Source organism: Rhinolophus hipposideros (assembly GCF_964194185.1).
Source record: "Rhinolophus hipposideros genome assembly, chromosome: 4".
In the NCBI taxonomy this organism is placed as follows: domain Eukaryota; kingdom Metazoa; phylum Chordata; class Mammalia; order Chiroptera; family Rhinolophidae; genus Rhinolophus; species Rhinolophus hipposideros.
This window is the reverse complement of record NC_138050.1, coordinates 63,326,175-63,346,730: the sequence shown is the minus strand read 5'-3', so window position 1 is coordinate 63,346,730 and position 20,556 is coordinate 63,326,175. Positions and strand designations below refer to the sequence as shown.

The window sequence follows — 20,556 nt, the reverse complement described above, 5'->3', positions numbered from 1 at the left end:
ATCGCCTGCCAGTATTTCAGTTTGAGTTGGTTTTAGCACTAATGTAATTGTTTATACATTCGGACTACACTCTGTTACGAGCGTGTTGTCACTCTCAACGCAAACTTTATTGAGGGGACACACTCAGTTTTCAGCTGTGTGCATCTCCGGCGATATGGACATCTAGAATGCTGTGAAATTATAGGGGGTGGCTGTTTTTAAAGGTAGCGCTCAAATGTTTGCTTTTCTTCCATCCCCAGAAACATCTGTATGTTTTCCAATATGGTGTTTCTCTCAGTGCTGTTAGTAGGTCACTGGAGGCTGCCCCGTGGCTGAATTTAGTTTATAAGTTTATGATTGGGCAGGATTTTATTTGAAAGGTGTCATCTGTACCTGTGCTCTGTATTGTCTGTCTTCCGTTTCCATTTTCCCACTGCCAACTTTGAGCAGTGGTGACGCTACATAAAGGTGTCTTGTCCCTGAAATGGTGATTGCTGGGATGTTCCACGTTCAGATAAGGCTTTATAACATGGCGTGTGAACTGGGAAGAGCTGAAAGCCAAGAACTGAAAACCAGCATGACTTGACAATAGAACGTGCTAAATCCAAGGCATCTTCCGCTTTACCAAATTTTGAAATAATTGTGCAAAAATAAACTAGTGAACCTGCTCAAAAGGGAATCGATGCCCAGGTCCTCCAAAAGCACCGCATCAGAAACAGTCAACACATTGGCATGTTCTCTGAACAACATTTAAAAGGACACAAACCCTCCTTTTATTTCTCATATTTTGTGTAGTTATAAAAGCCATCTGAGGAATAAGGCAGAGAGGCCACAGGGCCAGTTATGTATTATTGGTAATGTGACGACTGCGCTGTGTCAGTCCAGTCTTGGGTATTGTCGCTCAGTTTGACACATGTTTCCTGATCAGTAGATTGTCATTGTTTATTTTCTCCTTGTCCTCTTCACACTTTCCCTATGGTGAGCCTTTATGGCTTTTGGAAGACGTCAGCTCTTGGAGCAACAATCTCTTAGGACAAAAATGTATTCTCAGATTGACCTTGGAATCTAGACCCCCGCTTATAGTTGCTTTTGTCAAAGACTGTGCTATTATAGTCTCTCTAAGAGAAGCATGATTTTAAAGTGATTTTATCCATTCATCCATTCAGCAAATCTTTCTGAGCACCCACTGTGGGTCACGCTGTTCTGATGAGCAAAACAGATGATGATCCATGTGCTAGGCGAGTGTGCACTCTGTCATCGAAAGACAGCCAGGTGTAAGACACATTATAAAGAAATGCATTGTTTGTGGGTGCTGCAGAATAAGTGAAAGTGAGAAATGAAAAGTGGGGTAGGATAAGATGGATGGAGGTGTGGGGTCAAATGACCGTTTTAAGTAGGGTGTTTCAGGTCAGCGCTATTGAAAAGCTGGCATTGGTGCTACGATTGGAAAGAGGTGAGGAAATTACCCATGAGTATTTCTGGGGAGAGAGTGGTCCAGGCAGAGGGAGCAGTCAGTGCAAAGGCCCTGAGGCAGGTATGTGTCTGATATGCTCAAAAACAGCCCAGAGGCTTGTGTGCCTAGAGCTGAGTCGCAAGAGGGGGAGCAGGTGACTTGGACAGGTAGCCTGGGGGCGAGCAGATCCCCCTGGGACCTTGTTTTCCATTGTAAGTACTGTAGCTTTTACTCTAGAGGAGTAACAAATCCGATTTCATGGAAGATGCCCATTTCTGATAGAGCTGACTTGAGAAGCTATTTGGAAATGGTTTATGTGATAAGTCAGATAGTAATCATAAGTGACAGAGGTCAAATGCAGCAGAGAAATGCAAGGAAATTGTCATGAAAAAAATTTCACCAAGGTATTCAAACAGGTGAATTTGAGAAGAATGTCATAAAAGGTAAGTTGCGTGATTTCCAAGTTCTTTGTGCCATGAATGTGTGTGTGAATCAGAATCACTGAGGGATCCTTTTCCAAACTCTTCATGCATGTGAGACTCTTGGCATGAATGGGGTTAGAAGATGTAGATGATGGAAGTTTCCAGGAGAACCTGATTTTCAGAATCCCCTCAGAATCATTGTTATATTAGTTCCTTAATTAAATCTTGGCTGCTGACTAGTATTCCTTTCTGTTAAGTTTGTAAAAATTGAAAGAATCTGTGGTGTAGACCGTGCAGAATGATCTTGTCTGTCAATGCTGTAGTTTATTAGCACCCTAGGGGCTTGTTGTCTGATACTTAAAGGAAAAATGTTATAAATTCAGACTCTTTCAGTCCTAGTAGACTGTCAGTATTTGAAGATGTGCTTTCCATAATTTTGCTATATACTTATTTGTAAGTTTCTTTTCCCTAAATCTAGACTCTCTGTGCTTCCCTTATTAGCCTGAGCAAAGGAAGAGAAGTACTAACTCTTATGATTAGAATTCTGACCTCCTTGCAGATACACAGACTTGGAGCTGGAGCCCATTCCCATCTCAGTCACTTCCACTATTAACAGAATATTAAACCTGAGAAGTATATGAAAAAATGAAAAATAAATAGTATTTTGGGATCAAGGTTTTATCGGGTCTCCAGAGCTGAGAATTCTTAAAGGATCCTGAAAGCTATGTTTTCATACTTTGATTTGCCTATATATATTTTTAAATTTAAAAGCATTATGCATAAAAAAAATTTTTTAAATACCTTTTGAGGATTGAGAAAATGTTCCCATTCTCCTTACTGACTAATTGGAAACCATTAAAAACGTTTTCTGTTGAAAGGATCTGTAAACATTTAATGTAGTAATTTTCTTTCACTTAATGTTCTTAGAGGTTCTCCAAGAACCTTGGAGATTGGTTTTTGGGGAAAGCTGTGTTTCAGAAAACACAGAAGAATTCTGCCTGGACACGGGTAAAATGAGAACCAGGAACTACATTTGGTGGTTTTGTTTTCCAAAGTCTTCACCTTTCTGCTCAAACATTAAGCTAAATTTAGTAAAATATCTACTTTCCATCTTCCTATGGAATAATAATTTTGGAGACCAAGTGTATGATATCAGGTGTATTTTCAGAAAGTTCAAGCTCAGCAGGCTACATGCACTTTTGAGTTTAATTAGACCACTGAATCCAAAAAGAGAAGTGCCAAACTAAATAGACATAAGGAAAATGCAAGCATTTGTCTGTTGCTGGAAAGGGTGTAATACTTTCCTTGAACAGTCATAATCTGGTTTATAGTTATTCGTTATTTGTGTGATATTTTATTCCCTGCCTAATGTATATTTAGAGTAACAAGATGTCTAGCAAGATTTTTTTTTATTAATTTTGGAATTTTTTTACTCATCCACTTAAAAGTGATCAAAAGACCAAAATAAATGAACAAACAAAACAAACAGACTGATAAATACAGAGAGCAAACTGGTGGTTGCCAAAGGGGGAGAAGGTTAGGGAGCTGGGTGAAAAGGTGAAGAGATTAAGAAATACAAATTGGTAGTTACAAAATAGTCACAGGGATGTAAGGAACAGCATAGAGAATATAGTCAATAATGTTGCAGCAGCTATGTATAGTGCTAGGTGTGTAGTAATTGGAGATCACTGCATAAGTTACATAAATGTCTAACCACTATGCTGTACACCTGAAACTAATGTAAAATAATACTGAATGCCAACTTGGAGGAAAAAAATAATTTGAAACAAGACAATGAATTGCTCAAAATCAAGAGCAGACAAAGCCAGCTCTCTATATAGCCAAATTCTCCACATTTTTCTTCTTTGCTCATTGCATTGCAGGTTTGCAAGAAAGCAATACAAGTCCGCCACTGCACAGGCACATGCGCGCTCACGCAGAGCCTTGTGAAGGGAGAAGGGCAGTTCTGTACTCAGGACGCTGCGGTTATAACGTAGCTCCATTGCAGCGCAGGAGCTGAAAGGGCCCATTCTCTTCTCTGCCTGGAGTCCGGACTCTGAAATCCAATCTGAAGTGTGTTTAATGAGTGTTCTGCACGCCGGGGCTCAGTGCAGAGGGGAACAAGGAGCGCAGTGTGTCCTGGCAGACAGCGTGGCCACCCTTGGAGCCACAGCGAGGAAGAAAAATCGCTGCGTTTGTGGACCGAGTAGAAGGGCAGGCCTAAACATTTAGCTACAGTCTCCCAGAATGAACGCCTTGTCCCTGCTTCCCAGGCTTGGGTTTTAAAGTTGTAGTTCCTGTTCTTGCTCTGGTTGGCATTTCACAGCAATGGTCATCACTGTGCCGAGGAGGCCACAGCAGGTCGGCTCTTATGCCATTTCGCCCCCTCCTGCCTCCCCCTCCACACACACACCCCGTAGAGCTTAGGGAGTGCTTCATATCATTTTAAGAGCTCCATGTATACTAAGTCATTTAATCCACACCACAACCCTACGAAGTGGTTCAGTCATTACGCCCAATTTACAGAAGAGGAAACTGAGGCCCAAAGAGTAACTTGCCTAAGGTCCTATCGTCATGGAGTGGAGATTCGGGATTGGCCAGAAGGCAGGTGCCTCTCTGAGTCACCCGACGGCTGGACACACAGCATGAGAAACGTCTCCCACATTTCAGCTGTCCCAGTTATTTTTTAAATTTTATTTAAAGTTGCCATACAGTGTATTAGTGTTAGATGTGAAACACTATTTATACCCCTTACAAAGGGATCATCACAATAAGTGTAATAACCGTCAGTTACCATACATAGTTAAACATTACATCCTTATGACTTATTTTATTACCGGAATTTTGTGCTGCTTAAGAAGTACAACTGTCCTGTTTCTTTGTTAACTAAGGAGTCCTGCCTTTGCAGGGGAAGGTCCTGATTGGCTTATGTGGTACTCACCCTAGCTTGCAGGGGCTGTCATACTATAGTCTACTAACTATAGGTATCACACTTGTGTCCTACGAGCCAGCTTTGGTGCCTAGAGTTACAGCAGTTGCAAAGCATCAGCCTCTTCCCTTGGTTTTATCAGCAAGTTTTCTCCAGGACAGTTTGGGTTAATCAAAATTATGGGTGCAAGTCTTGAAAGAGATAAATGGGGAAAATAGGTTTACTTCGCAGTTAGGGGCAGATTCTCTGAAGCTGGGTTTGAATCCCAGCTCCACAACAAGAGCAGCACTGACAAGTCTGTCCTCCAGCCTGCTGTCTGTCAGGGCGTGTAGCTTAGATGAATTGCAGGTGTCAGATGTATTGGTCCCTCTGCCAACAGGGTAAGCCTCTGAGGCAGTTAATATCTGGCCTCGTATCTTTTTACTCCAGCAGGTCACAGATGTTATTATTGATGTCCCAGAAGGGAAAATGGAAGGGACCATCAGAAAGGTTCTGCTTTCTGATGTGCTGTTAAGAAGTCCTGTGCCATTTTGATGTTAGCCTTTGCTTTCCCCTCTCATAACTTTTAGAATCGTCTTTTCATTCCTTGTGCTCCCAAATTTCCCAGTAATTTGCCTTGAAATGGATTGTACTCCTTCATTTTGTGAGATACTCTCTGGCCCTTTTCAATCTAGAAAGTAAAACCCTTCAGTTCTGGAAATTCTCCTTTATATTATTCTTGCATTACTTCCTTTCCTCTTGGGTCTCTCTAAAAGTCTCATTATTCAGATGTGGGAACTCTTGGACTGAGTTGTCTAAATGTCTTACATCCTGCCCTCATCGCCATCACTGCTCTCAGCTCTGGACTCTAGTTTTCTACTGTATCTTTAAACTCTTCTAGAGAAACTTCTTTCTGCTGTGCTATTTTTTATTTCTAAGAACTCTTTCTTGTTATCCAAATACTCCTTTTTATAACTTTCTGGGTTGCGTGTGTGTGTGTGTGTGTGTGTGTGTGTGTGTGTGTGTGTGTTTTAGTTCTAAACTCCTAGCTATATGAGGATACAAATTACAGTGTTTTACAAACTTTTTTACTCTACCCTGCATTCTTGGAAGTACCTGGCATCTCCCATTTCAGACCTTCTGGGGAAGGTCTCTGCCAGGCCCTCTGCCAGGCCCTTCTGGGGAGTTCTGCATAATTTGGCTGCTTCCTCTTGCTGACTCTCCTCTGTAATTAGATTTCAGCTTTCTCCTCTGTCATCTTCTACAATTGGGGGGATATCTCCCACCTGATGCCTCTCCTCTCATTGTCTCTGTTTTCTATGAATTTATTCCTGTTTTTCATTCTTCCACTGTGCTTTCTTTTTTTAAGCAGGGTTTCTAGGTATAGTGGAGATAAGCTGCATATATTCGTTCTGCCATGGTTGCCACAAGTCTCACATTCTTTTCATCATTTATATTAAGCCCAGTCTGGCAGAGTCCTTGTGCTGAAGTTTCTAAGAAAAATTGGCATTTATGGACAGAGAGGTGGGTTCCTGTGGAATTTCTCAAATTGTACTCTCCTTGAACTTCTACTTCATTGAAAGCTCCTGACTATGTGCAGAGGACCAAGGAAGATGATGCCTTGGATGGATAGACAGCTGGGATTGTGGGAAAGTGTGTGAGCTGTGTGACTTCTGAGCCTGAATCCCACCCTTTCTACCTCACCACGTGGAACGGTCTTAAGAGAGACTTTTTTTGGTAAAAACAACCTCAAATGTAGGACACCAGTCACATCTAAACCAACAACAATTAAAAAAAAAAAAAAGGAACACCTTTTAACAGCAGGGGGGAAATTAATTACCTTCCATAATTAGTCTACTACTTGAATATATTTGATTATTGAGTTAGAGAAATTTTGAAGGCCAGTATGTTATCTCAAATCTTCTTATTGGGTTATTATTTTGTTGTAATCCCTTTATTTGAAAGAGATAGTGCTGAACATGAATGCTTTGTCTCTGCCCTCATGTGGTTAAGAGATAGATTAAAAAAATGGCCATATGTGTTTGCAAGAGCTGTTGTAATAAAGTACCACCAACTGGTGGCTTACAGTAACAGACATGTATTCTCTCACAGTTCTGGAGACTAGAAGTCCAACATCAAGATGTCGTCAGGGCCACACTCCCTCTGAGATTCTGGGAAGAATCCTTCCTTGCCTCTTCCGGCTTCTGGTCGGAGGCCCTGCGTCCTCGGCATTCCTAGGCTCACAGCTCATCACTCCAGTCTCTGCCTCTGTCGTCATATGACCTTCTCCCTGTGTGTCTGTGTCTTCACATTATCTTCTTATAAGGTCACCAGTCTTAGTGGGTTAGGGCCCACCCTAACCCACTGACCTCAACTTAATTACGTCTACGAAGACCCAGTTTCCAAATTAGGTCACATTCACAGGCCCTGGAAGTTAGGGCTTCAACATACCTTTTTGAAGGACGCAATCCAGCCCATAATAGTGGGTTTGGTTTGTTGGGTTTTTTTTTGCTGTAGTTGAGTCTCAAGCTTGCCGTTAGCCCCACACACAAATCAAAACAAGAGACGGCAGAGCCAGCCAGCCCTGCTGGTAGATCTACCTGTCACTCAGCAGCAGCTCATCCATGTGATAGGTGCCTTGCTACTCCCAACACGCTGATGAAGTAGCCAGGCTTTCCATTCGGTGACATTGCAGAGACCATACTCTCTCTGAGTATGGGATTGGGAAATGGGACTTCTTTGGGATTGGGAAATGGGACTTCTCAACGTCAGTCCCTTCCCTTGCCATGAATTCTATATGTTCACATTTTTCCATCACATAGCAGCGACAATAATTGAGAACTTGTGTTATGTGCCAGGCCCTTTGCTAAACACTCTGCAGTCATTGTTTTATTTAGTTTTCACATTGATCCTAGGAGGTAGATAATATCTCCAGTCCTTTCGTGACTGCATGTGCTGTGGACTGAATCGTGTCCTCCTTAGCCCCCAAAATTCATATGTTGAAGTCCTAGTTCCCAGCATGGCTGGATTTAGGATAAGGAAGTAATTAAGGTCGATGAGGTCATAAGGATGAAGCCATGATCCAATAGGATTGGTGTTCTTTCTAATCAGAAGAGACACCAGAGAGCACATGCTCTCTCTCTCTCTCTCTCTCTCTCTCTCTCTCTCTCTCTCTCTCTCTCTCATAGCACTGACCATATATTCTAATTTAGCTGGTTATTTGTCTGCACCTGACTCAGAGAGAGACACTTATCATATTGATTTCCATTCCCTCAGGACCTAGCAAAGTGCTTGCATGTAGATACTCAGTTGATAAATGTACCCCAGGCTCCTCAAGCTATCATAGTTATTAATACTTCCACTTACATGGTCAAAAACTGCCAAAGGGCCGTGAGGAGATGTGCAATGTTATAACACCCTACGATCAGACGTGTTAAAGGTTAGTGAGTTATGGGAATTTGAACAGTATTCTAATAGGCATTCATGGTAGGAAAAAGGGGGCCATGGCCTTGGAGAGAAGCCCTTACCTTCTGCTGGATGAGAGCATGCCCCGGTTGTCATGGTTACATTAATCCCAAACCAGAAAAACATAACACTTCCAGAAAGAGCTCTCTGAAACCTCTGCAGATGTAAATTTTATAAATGTGGTCAAATGTTATCTTTATAGATTTCTGTCTATGAGATCATTTCAGAAATACAGAACCTTAGCTTGTATCAAGTAGGCAAATCATTTGTTCAGACCCTTTGAGGAGATGGGGAGAGGGACGAGAAGATACCCCCAACCCAGAAAGAATTGTGTCTTTATTCTTTTAAAGGAGAAAAAATGTACTCCCACATAAAACTTTATGTAACAGAAATAACCTGAAGGCATAGACATATTTTAAAAGCACAATAAACTAAAGGCAACTTTGATTCACAGTTTTTAATAGCTTGAAGCTGTATGTGAATGTTCATACTGTTTATTATTCAGTGCTTAGTTGCCAGACATCCCCCAAGAATGTCTACCTCCTCCTAAAATTTAATTTTATAGGATTCCATGAAAAGCCAATTCAAACTGCAGAAAGCATAGGGACATACAGTTTGAAATCAACCAACTTATTGGTGCACTAGATTAAAATTCAGATGCCTTTTGGAGCATTATTAAAAGTAGCCAATAAGAAACAGGTGATAAAATTTGATTATGTAGTTTCACTCATTGCTGATGATACATAATATATTACTACTTTTCTGTAAAGTTTCTTTTTTGTAAGGAGTACACTTGTAGAATATTGTAATTGAGACTGGCGGTGTGTGGGGGTCATAGTTTCTTAGACGCTGTGGGAGTCTCAGTGGTCTGTCCCCCTACCCCCAATACAAACACTTGTGGGCAATTTTTTAAAAATGCGTTTGTCATAAGATACATTTCATATTAAACCTTACTAACTTACATAGGTTTTTCAAATGATGCCTAAATAACTTGGGTTCCCTTTTTCATGTATGACAGCTTGTATACTCGTAAATATAAATGTGCGTGTGTGTGTGTGTGTGTGTGTGTGTGTGTGTGTGTGTGTGTGTATCTTAAAGTAAGTTACTATTTGAGAAAATACCTTTACAAATGAATTTTCTTCAGGACTTCTACTTTATGTCCTGACAGTTTAATCTATGCTGTTGCCACTTCCCCCCCATTCAGATTTTATTAACTGACTTACAGGTTCATTTTAGCAATAAAGTGCTAGTGGATTTGTAGCCCTTTGAACCCCGTCATTGATTTCCAGTGCAAAGCCTGCACCAAATGCATAATTTGTGGTTCCTTCCAGCCATGTTCATTTTTATGCCTTCTTTGCCAGACACATAAAAGAGCTCTTTGTGCTGAGAAATATTAGCAAATATTTAGTGCACACGTGGATATTCACACATTCACTCTGTGTGCTAAGGCTCTTCATAGCCAGTCTGCTCGAGTTGGGTCCTACCCTTCAGTATTTTCCTAAGATTTCATGTCAAGACAATGATTCTTTATTTTCTTGTTATAAAAAAAATAGTTTAAATAGATTCTATTGTTAGGAACTCTATCTAGTTTATAATGTGAGCACATTCCTCAGTTCCTTTTTGTTTTCCTTTCTGCATTTAGTTATTGTGACAAAACAGACATGATATAAAATTTACCATTTTACCCGTTTTTAGGTATACAATTAAGTAGCATTAAGTATATTCACAGTGTTGTGCAATCATTACCACTCTCCATTTTACACTCTCATGATTTTGAACAGAATTACTTTTTAGTGTGAAGTTCAAAAAATTCACTGAGGACAAGTGTAGAGAAACGATGTTGCAGATTGATGGAGCAAATCCACTGTAGGAAGAAAAGAAGGAATAATTTTTCGTAAAGAATGAAAATGCAACTCTTTTCCGTCTTCCGTTCTCCGAGATGCTTTCTCGGAAGCAGAGTTTAGCCCTGGGTACGTGGATACACCCAGACAGTTCTACCCCAACTCCTAGGAGAAAGGGAAACAGGGCCCCTGGACTTCGGGATCATGATGTCTACAAGCTTTTCAGACCATAGCTGACACATTGGGGTGTTAATGCTGAGGGCTACCTACCCGTGACATTGTCATGTAGTGGCTGCATTTAAACCCCTATAAATACTTTCTAGTGAAGTTACATACTGGCTTTCCTGAATATTACCGGCATTCAGAGGGGATTTCATACAATGCTTTATGGACATCTATTTTATAGATGAACTTTAGGAGGTATAGTATCATTCAAACTCTAAATTCTCCCTATATAAAAATTTTGGTACCGTAGAAGAGTCATTTTGCACTAAAGACTTATATAAAATAATAAATTGTAAGGAAATTATTAAGAATTGAGACCAGATTTATAGCATTTATAAGCTAGATTCCAAGCATCAATCCAGTCTCTGATTACCCAGGTATGCTCGATACTTTCACAAAAATCTCTGCTGACTCAGTAAAGGGCCCAGTTCAGATGGTAATCGGCCTCTCTTCTGTGTGTTCCATACGGTGCTTAGTCATGTCTGTAAAGACATCCATTGTATATTGATTTTTTAACTTGTTTAGACTCCCAGCATTGAATTGTGAAGTCTCATTTTTCAGACTGTAAATCTAGACAAAGTGATCGAATTCACTTAGTTCTAGGAATTCTTGGGAAATGTGAGTGCTTGCCAGCTGGTCAGATAATTGGTGGTTCATTTTGTAACAAATAGGACTTGTCAAGAATTGCAAGAAAGAAGGTTTGTGAAACTGGAATGTGGTCTTCTCTTTAACAACATGATGTAGGAATTCTTCTACTACTTTTTAGCCCCTGGCCCTTTTTGATAATGTTCTTATTAAAGTCTACAGATTTTACTGTGCAGAGGAGGGCCTAGAACAAGGAGCTGTACATCAGTTATCCCTGTAACGTTTTGGAGGCAGGTGTGAGAACTTGAATCCAGGACCCTGTTTTAGCCCGGCTGATGAATTCCCCAGTGCCTTCAGCATAACTGAATAGGGCATAGTGCTGTACCAAAGAAATGGGAAATAAGACTGGTGACCAGCAATCCATGTGGTTCTTAAGTCCGCTGGATAAATGCAGATGTGTGCGGGGGACAGGGTATGTTTGACAGAGAAGAATGGGGTTTATACTCAATCATGTTATCCCTGCCATCAGTGCAAGTGAAATACTCTACCGGTAACCATTGGACTAGGCATTCAAAGCCTACAGCCTGGTGAGTTTGGCATTATCCGTGGAAAATATTGCATGCCCTTCGATAACTGGGAATATCTTCTGAATTTCAATGATGAGGAATTCTAGGAGCATAAATTGGTGTCTATTTAACAAAAATGCTTCATCACTGGTCACTGAAGCATCTTGATGGCTCCACAGGTCCCACTGAGGCAAGACTAATGGACATGCCTTATTGTACTTGTCAGCCTCCGACTCCCGCTGTCAGTCTCCTGGGTTAGTAATTGGTTCCTAAAATGCTCTGCTCTTTTCAGAGGAGTGATGAAACTATGAAAGCGGTAACTGAAGGTGGCCATGTCTATGAAACACGTTTCTTCCAGGGTTTGAGCTATGTGGTGGAATTGAATCCATTTTCCTAGCGGATCAATAAGAGTCTACTGGATAGTGACGAAAAACCAAGGCATGTGATTCTAAGCATTTAGGGTAGAAATTGGGTTCCTATATATCACATTGCCCTGCCTTATAGATTCAGTATATAGAAAATACATGTGTAGTATTGATTTCAGCGGACATTGATTAAATGCCAGGTGCTTTGCTAGGCAATAGGAATATAAAGGTGAGTAAATAACTCAGAATTTAAGTGAGGAGACAGACTCATAGTTATTTAACTGTTTATAAGATAGTGGAACAAGTAACTTCTATTCATAAATTTCAACAAAATTGGTTGGTCTTTAAGCGTTGTGGGCATAAGGGTTAATAATATGGCCTTTGCCTTCAATGTATGTGGAGTCTAGCTGAGAGTCTGGCTGCACAAAGTGCTATAGGAACCTAGAGAAGGAAGCCATAAATTCTGCCATACTCATGGAGCAGACAAGCACAGGGCAGGGTTTCAATGGCCACAAAAAGGGCATGGGATCATGAATTGAAAACTTATGTCCGCATCAAACCCGCACACAAATATTTGTAGCAGCTTTATGCACAATTGCCCAAACTTGTGTAACCAAGATGTCCTTCAGTAGGTGAATGCATAAGCACACTGTGGTCCGTCCAGACAACGGACTCTTATTTAGCAATACAAAGAAAAGAGCTATCAAGCCATGGAAAGATAGGAAGGACATTTAAGTATATATTGCTAAGTGAAAGATGCCAATCTGAAAAGTCTGCATACTTTGTGATTCCAACTATATGACATCCTAAAAAACAAAACTGTAGAGACAGGAAAAAGATCAGTGGTTGCCAGGGGTTGAGGAGGAGAGGGGAAAGGGTTGAACGGGTGGAGCAGAGTGGATTTTTAGGTTGATGATATTGTTATGGTGGATACATGCTATTATACATTTGTCAAATCCCACAGAGCTGTGCAGCACAGAGGGAGCCCTAATGTAAACAGTGGACTTCGGGTGATAATAATGTATCAACATTGACTCAATAATTATAGGAACTATATCACACTAACGCAAGATGGTAAGAACAGGACACTGTATGGTGGAGAGAGGTCCCTAGGAGCTCTGTACTTTGCTCAATTGTCTATGAACCTAAACTGCTCTGACAAAGAAAATTGTCTATTATTTTTAAAAAGGAGACGGTGCCTGGGATTGGGGTGGGGAGAAAATGGCAGCCATCTGCATGGAAGTGTGAGAGCAGCAGGAGAAGGGGCCCAGCGGTGTGGCGTGCAGGGCCTGCTGGGTAGGGTGTCATGGAGTAGGGGTGGCAAGCGGTGAAGGACCCGAAGACTGGAATGAAGGGGCTTCCTGGAGTGGGAGCTGTGGGCTGGCTTCAGCCCTGTCTGTCTCAGAGGGCATACGTAATTCCTGTTGTTTCTGTTCCCAGCAAAGAGCCCCGGGGAAAGTGTTGCTGGATGCAGTTTGCAACCATCTCAACCTCGTGGAAGGCGACTATTTTGGCCTCGAGTTTCCTGACCACAAAAAGATCACGGTAGGTAATGTTAAAGTGATGTTGCTACTTTACTCTCTGTTTGACTAGGGAGAAGGGAGGCATGGGGACCTTTCCTTGACCATACAGAACTGCACCCAGAAAGGCCTTTTTATTGTTTTGGAGAAAGTAATGTGTGCAGTGTTAGCAAATTCTAAGATACAAAATGGAGACTTTCTACCTCTCACCCTTTCCCCTCGTCTCTCTCTCCAGACACCATTACCAGTTTCTTTTCTGATAAAGGTCTGTGTATATGTATACACAAACACATAGTTTTTGAAATACACTAATGTGAGGAAACACTATACAGTGTCCTATGCTTCCTGACCCCTCTCCCATTAATGCGTCATGGAGATCTTCCTTATCAGCACATAAAGAATGTACTTCCTTTTTTCCCACAGTTTCATGCCATTTCACTGAATGGCTATGCTATAACTTACAACCTGTATTATAAATGATGGAATGCTTACGTTGTTCCCAATCTTTTGCTATTACACATTATGCTACAGGGAACATACTACCAGTACATGTATGTTTGCACTCATGGCAAATACTCAGGTATTTTAGTAGTTCCAATCTGAAGGCACAGACTTTCCTAACCCATGGGCTTGACCATTTTCAAATTTGCTAAAGACGTCATATTGTTCTTCAAAATGGTTTCACCGATTTGAAGCCAAAATATAGAACAAAGCTTGCTGTTATTTTAGATCTCTTTTGGCTGATGGAACTTTTAAGCTATATCTGAATCTACCTTTTACCACATACCCTTTTAGGCTATAAGTTCGTTGACTGTGTTTCTGTGTGTTCTTGCACTGAGTACGCTTTTGCTAGCCACTGCCCTGGAGGTAATAATAGTAAGATGCAGACAATGTATAATCCAGGTGGGGTGTCAAGTGTAGTTAGTGGCCAGTCCAGGGCATGGAACGTATGCTCCCCTGGAGCCGGGCACTGAGCGGTGACGCCAGCAGACAACATTTGTGGTCAGGAGATCCTTCCCAGATGTTGTGACACTGAGTCCCATGCGACCAGTACAAGTGGACCTAATGGAAAGAATATTCTGGGGAGAGGAGCCACTTCATGTGCTACCGTGTTTCTCCGCAAATAAGACCTAACCGGAAAATAAGCCCTAGCATGGTTTTTCAGGATGACATCCCCTGAACACAAGCCCTAATGTGTCTTTTTCAGCGCAAAAATTAATATAAGACCCGGTCTTATTTTCGGGGAACTACGGTAAAAGCAGAAAGGCATTGATATATTCAGGCATGTGCAAATAGGCTGGAATGTAGAGGTAAGATGGGTGGAAGAGTGGAGGAGAACTCTGCTGAAGGAAGTGAGAGATAGGAGGTTGAAAGGTGGGCAGGGATCCAGCTCCCAAGGGCTTTTTGTTATACCATCGCTGTCCAGTGGAAACAGAATGTGCAAATTTTGTCGCAGTGAATGGATTTTAAAGGGAACGTGATAAGATCCGATGTGTAGTTTAGAAAGAGAACTGTAGCCGTATGGGTTTAGAACAAGACTGGAGTCAGGAAGGCTGTCAGGAGCCTGCAGTATTTCAGACAGAACCCGTGCTCGATGCAACTGAGGGAGAATTGAGCTGGAGGCTGGAGGGAAGTGGGTGAATTCAAGAGATTTGGTGGTGGGGAGTGAGGGGTACGATTGAATGGATAGGCTTGTTAGGGAACGAGGGCTCAGGATACTTTCCCACTTTGCCGTCTGGGTGGACAGTGGTGCAAGTCACTGGAGACAGAAAATCTCAGAGAGACCCTGTCCATGAAGAGGGAAAGACAGTGCGTTTCATCCCAGATGGGAGGAGTCGGGGTGTCAGTGGACATGACCCGTTCAGCAGGCAGCACCAGTAGGTGTTTCTCCTGGAGCACGGGAAAGAGATCTGAGCTGAAATTCAAAGTCATAATTATTTTAAATGTTAATTGAAGCTCTGAGATTGGATGAGAGTATCGAGAGTGAAAAGCAAGAGTCAAGCGTGGACCACGAGTATTTAAATGGACAGAGAAGGAAGAACCCTCAGAGGAGGTACAGATAGAGAAGAGAGAGATGTCACAGGGCAAGGGAATAGAACATTGCAAGAAAGGAGCGGACAAGGGGCCGGCCCGGTGGCTCAGGCGGTTAGAGCTCCGTGCTCCTAACTCTGAAGGCTGCCGGTTCCATTCCCACATGGGCCAGTGGTCTCTCAACCACAAGGTTGCCAGTTCAATTCCTCGAGTCCCGCAAGGGTTGGTGGGCAGCGCCCCCTGCAACTAAGATTGAACATGGCACCTTGAGCTGAGCTGCTGCTGAGCTCCCGGATGGCTCAGTTGGTTGGAGCGCATCCTCTCAACCACAAGGTTGCTGGTTCGACTCCTGCAAAGGATGGTGGGCAGCTCCCCCTGCAACTAGCAACGGCAACTGGACCTGGAGCTGAGCTGCACCCTCCACAACTAGGACTGAAAGGACAACAACTTGACTGAGAAAAAACTTCCTTGAAGTACACAATGTTCCCCAATAAAGTCCTGTTTCCCTTCCCCCCACAAAAAAAATATGGTTCAAAATCTAATTCCCTGTTCATGTATTAATCAATTAATTATTTTGTGCCTACACTGTCAGTCATCACACTTCAGACTCTAGAAGACACATGACATAAAGGAACAGCAAGAAGTAGTTAATGGTTTCCATTCATTAGAAGCACACAGTTTAGTAAGAGAGACAAGGAAACATAATAACAATGTGATGTAGCAAGTTCTAGGGAACATTGTTTCATAAACTTATTTTATGTTAAAATAATGATTCTTAAAACACTTGAAGATGCATTGTCTCATTATTTCTAACAATCCTGCCTGAATTACTTCAAGGTCCTAACCGCTTTTCTGATTCTAGTCTTGCCCTGTTCCGATCCAGCTGGAGTTGCCTTTCTAAACCATAAAATAATAGTAGTGGTGAGGATACTACGAGTCTGAGAATTGTTCCCTATCTCAGTCAACCGACTAGCTAATGGCAGAGCTAGGGTTCTAAAGATCTTCTTTTGACCCCAAATTCAGTGCCTTTGCTGTTAACCATGGGTGCTTCTCTTTGCTAGAATTTACAAATCTGTTGATCTTCCTGGGTGTCTCCAGGACTGATTTCTTTCATTTTATCAGGCTTGATATTTAGGATTTCACTGCTCCCTTACAATACTATTTAGAAATATAATCCACTGCAAAATGCAGAAAACCCAATAATGACTTAGAGAAATAGATGTTTATTTGTCACATGTAATACAAATAAAAGCCGCCACATAAGTGCTTTCCCTGTGCCAGACTGTTCTGGTCGTTGTGGATACAGCAGTAAACACGGCCCACATTCTAAAGCGCAGGGATCAGCAAACTTGCTTTGTAAAGGGCCAGATAGTACATGCCATAGATGGGCTTTGTAGGCCATCGGGTCTCTGCTGCAACTCTGCTCTTGTAGTGCAGAGTCAGCCATAGGCACTATGTAAATGAATGAATGTGGCTTTGTTCCAATAAAACTTTATTTATAATACAAGAAACCATAGATTGCCAGTACCTGCTCTGGAGAGAAATAACTCTGTGCAAGGCATCATATTAGGTTTACTTACTATCTTTTCATTCATTCTAGATAGGCCCATTATATACCCCTTTTCTGATGAGGAAGCTAAGGCTTAGAGATGGTTAAGTCGTGTTCACAAAGGCACACAGCTAGGAAATGACAGAGCTGGGATTCAAGCTCCAATCTATCCAAATAACAAGCCCATGCTCTCAGTCACCATTCCATTCTGACCATATCTCTCTATTTTGCTCTCTGTCAATTACAAAATCCTAACTGGCATGCTAATTTCATACAGTTTAAAAAATGAATTATTTTGACAAAATTGATCTGTGATGTTAGGTGGAAGGTGCAAGTGACTAGAGAAGGGTACAAGGCAAGCTTCTGGGGTCCTGGGTGCGTTCTGTTTCTTGATCTGGGTGCAGTTTGTAAAAATGCAGTGAGGTGTACATTTATAATGTGTCCTTTATATGCGTGTGTGTATATAAAGCTTCAATATAAGGTTACCCCCAAAATACAATGAAATAAAAACACACAGGAGAAAAAAAAAAAAAAAGACCAAAAAGTTCCCAGAAGCTGGCCGGTGGTTGGAAAAGCTAAGGACAAGTCTCGATTGGATGAACAGGAAGGTCCAGCCACCTGTGAGAACAGTAAACTTGACCTGAATTCCCACCTCTTCTTTCAGTAAAGTTGCTTGAAAATTTAAGGTTTGGGTCAACTAGTTTTTGTCTCCTTCCCAGATTCTGTCGAAACGCTGTCTGTCTAGCCAGGAGGTGGTGTATTGTAGGTGAAAGCCACTCTGCCCTCAGGCTCACAGCCCTGACCTCCCATTTGCCTCTCGGCAGCCAGGTGCCTGGCAGGGGCAGAACCTTTCTGAGCCTCACTTTGCCCGTGGGTAGAATGGGGATATTAGTGCCCCCCAAGTGGGGTTTTTGAGAGGATCAAATGTGATAATACCTATTGGCATGTAACCCTCTATCTGGGGCCTAGTCAAGTGCTCACGTAAGTGTTAGTATGGAACATGGTATCATCATCATCATTTTCTTATTGTCAGAAACAGCTAATATAAAACTGACCATCTCAATCACCTTTAAGTATGCAGTACAGGGACAGTAACTGTGTTCTCATTGTTGGGCCACAGATCTCTAGGACTGTTTCATCTTGTAAAACTGAAACTTCACCCCCATTAAATGGGAACTTCCTCATCCTCCTCTTCCCAGCCCCTGGCAATCCCCATTTACGTTCTGTTTCTACAAGTTTGGCTACTTTAGAGACCTCATATAAGTGGGACTGTGTAGCATTTGTCTTTTTGTGACTTATTTCCCTTAGCATACTGTCCTCAAGGCTCGTCCATGTTGTTGTGGCACGTGACAGGACTTCCTGTTTAGGGCTGCATAATATTCCATTGTACAGATAGACCACAATTTATTTATCCATTTCTCTCTGGATGAACACGTAGGTTGCTTCTATGCCTCAGTTATCATGGATAATGCTCTCACCTGGGTGTGTTGTCACTGTTGTTTTTTAATAGTGCTGTTGGGATACTTACCTTTGCTAAGCTTTATTTGGGAGTTGCTCACATATCTGCCAAACCAAGAGGAAGCATGGTTGGTCTCAAAATGCCCAAACGTGGGCTGTTACAACTGGTTTTGCCCATTTATTTGTGGGTGGTACGTGAGAATCTAGTTTTCCCCCACAGCTCCTGACATACAAAGTTGTGGTCCTCTGTCCCGAGGCAATAAGTTCAGGCAGCTGGCATTCTCACCCAGCCTTCTGCCCCTCTTCTCATCACTTCTGTCATGTAAATAGCCCACATCAGAGCATCCTTCCTACCGTGTTTCCCTGAAAATAAGACGTAGCTGGACCATCGGCTCTAATGCCTCTTTTGGAGCAAATATTAATATAAGACCCAGTCTTATATTAAAATACAACCGAGTCTTATATTGATATTTGCTCCAAAAGACACATTAGCGCTGATGGTCCGGCTAGGTCTTATTTTCGGGGAAACACGGTAGGAAGGGTTTGGGAAAGCTTTAAGGGAGAACGAGGACTTTCCATGGTCTAGGATGTGTTTCTCAAGATTGGAAATAGACTAGAGATAATTAGTAAGTCATCAGTCATGCTTTCCCCTTACCTAGACTTGCTCCATGGCTTGTCAATCAGCAGAGTGTAGCACTGTGTTCACGTGCGAGTTTGGTCTGCCATTGTCCTGCAGTCAGGCAGCCATTCCCATGAGATTGCTCCATAGAGCAGAGAAGTCTTTCAATCAGCTCTTAAAACATTGATTGGGCTTTCCGTGGTGGAAACACTACTGATCCCAGGAACCAAGACCCTGCACTTAATATGCCAGCTAATTGGTACCAAGAGTCTGATGGCTGGTGGAAGGCCAGAAAGATGTTAGGCTGCCACTGGGGAGAGCTCAACGAGCCAAGTGTCCTCGAGCTTATGTGTGCCACGGACTCGGCTCTCAACCTAAATGCCTCTCAGTTCTTCATGTTAGAGGTCGGCAAAAAGAGCCAGATAGCAAATCTGTTAGGCTTTGCAGGCAATACTGTCTCTGTGGCAACTGCCCAACTCTGCCAGTGCGTCACAGAAGCAGCCTTACATAGACGATATGTAAACGAATGAGCTTGGCTGTGTTCCGATAAAACTGTACTTAGGGGCATGGATATTTGAATTTCATAGAGTTTTTACATGTCATGAAATACAATTCTTCTTTTGATCTAAAACACAAAAGCCAATCTTTGTCCCCAGGCTGGGTTTGGCTCATGGGCCTTCGTTTGCCAGGCTCTGCTTTTTAATATTTCTCTGAGGTCGGCATGTTATCGTCTGCATTTTACAGTGAGCAAATGCAAAGAGGTCACTTGCCCAGTACTTGACAATGAACTGTTATAACCAGGGTGATAACCAGGATTCACCCACAGGCCTGTCTCAGCCAGTGTAAGTGCTCTCTCCTCCACTTGGCTGCTGCCCTCTCATTGCCCTTCAAAGAGCTGCATGCACCTCAACAGCAGACAGGTACAGAAGTAAGATTTACCTCAGTGGCCTGCTGAGGATAGTGGGAACAGCTCTGTATTGTGGCCTATAAACCTCTGCTTAAACATTTGCTTTGTCGTTTATCATCTGGGTAGATTGTGAACTTCTGGGATTAATAAGTGACAATTTTACAAGGTTATCATGAGAATTAATTCAGATACTTTACAATCATGAGTTCAGCAGGATTCCTGCTACATAGTAGGCATTCAGTTATCTGTTGTATTTTATGCTTGCTATTCTAACTCAGAAACCAATGAGGCTGGCCCCCCAATCTTTAGTAAAGCTACATTGCTTAGTGACCCGATAAAACAATTCTGATTTCTAATCAATAAATATTGGTAAATCCCAGGAAGAAGACTGGCATCTTTTCATTCATTTTATATTCTTCTCCATGCCAGGAGAACAGTTTTGTCATTTGTCGGTGTCTTAGCTTGAGTTGCCATAACAAAACAGATCAGGGTACCAGCATGGTTAGATTCTGGTGAGGACCCTCTTTCTGGCTTGTAGATTAGCTGCTTTCTCACTGTGTCCTCACATGGGAGAGAGGGGTGGGAGTGGGGAGAAAGAGAGGGTGATATCTCTTCCTGTTCTTATAAGGGCACAGTCCTTATATGGGATCAGGGAACCCATCC

The 20,556-nt window shown here is 42.1% G+C and overlaps 1 protein-coding gene across 4 annotated transcripts in view; it reads left to right on the top strand.

Moving 5' to 3' along the window:
* Positions 1–20,556, top strand: part of FARP1 (FERM, ARH/RhoGEF and pleckstrin domain protein 1) — a 263,226-nt gene that overhangs the window by 151,716 nt on the left and 90,954 nt on the right. For all 4 annotated transcript variants that reach the window (XM_081047178.1, XM_081047179.1, XM_081047181.1 and 1 more), the window contains one exon: positions 13,250–13,354. In XM_081047178.1, the coding sequence (XP_080903304.1) occupies positions 13,250–13,354 (105 nt within the window). The remainder of the gene's footprint in view (positions 1–13,249; positions 13,355–20,556) is intronic.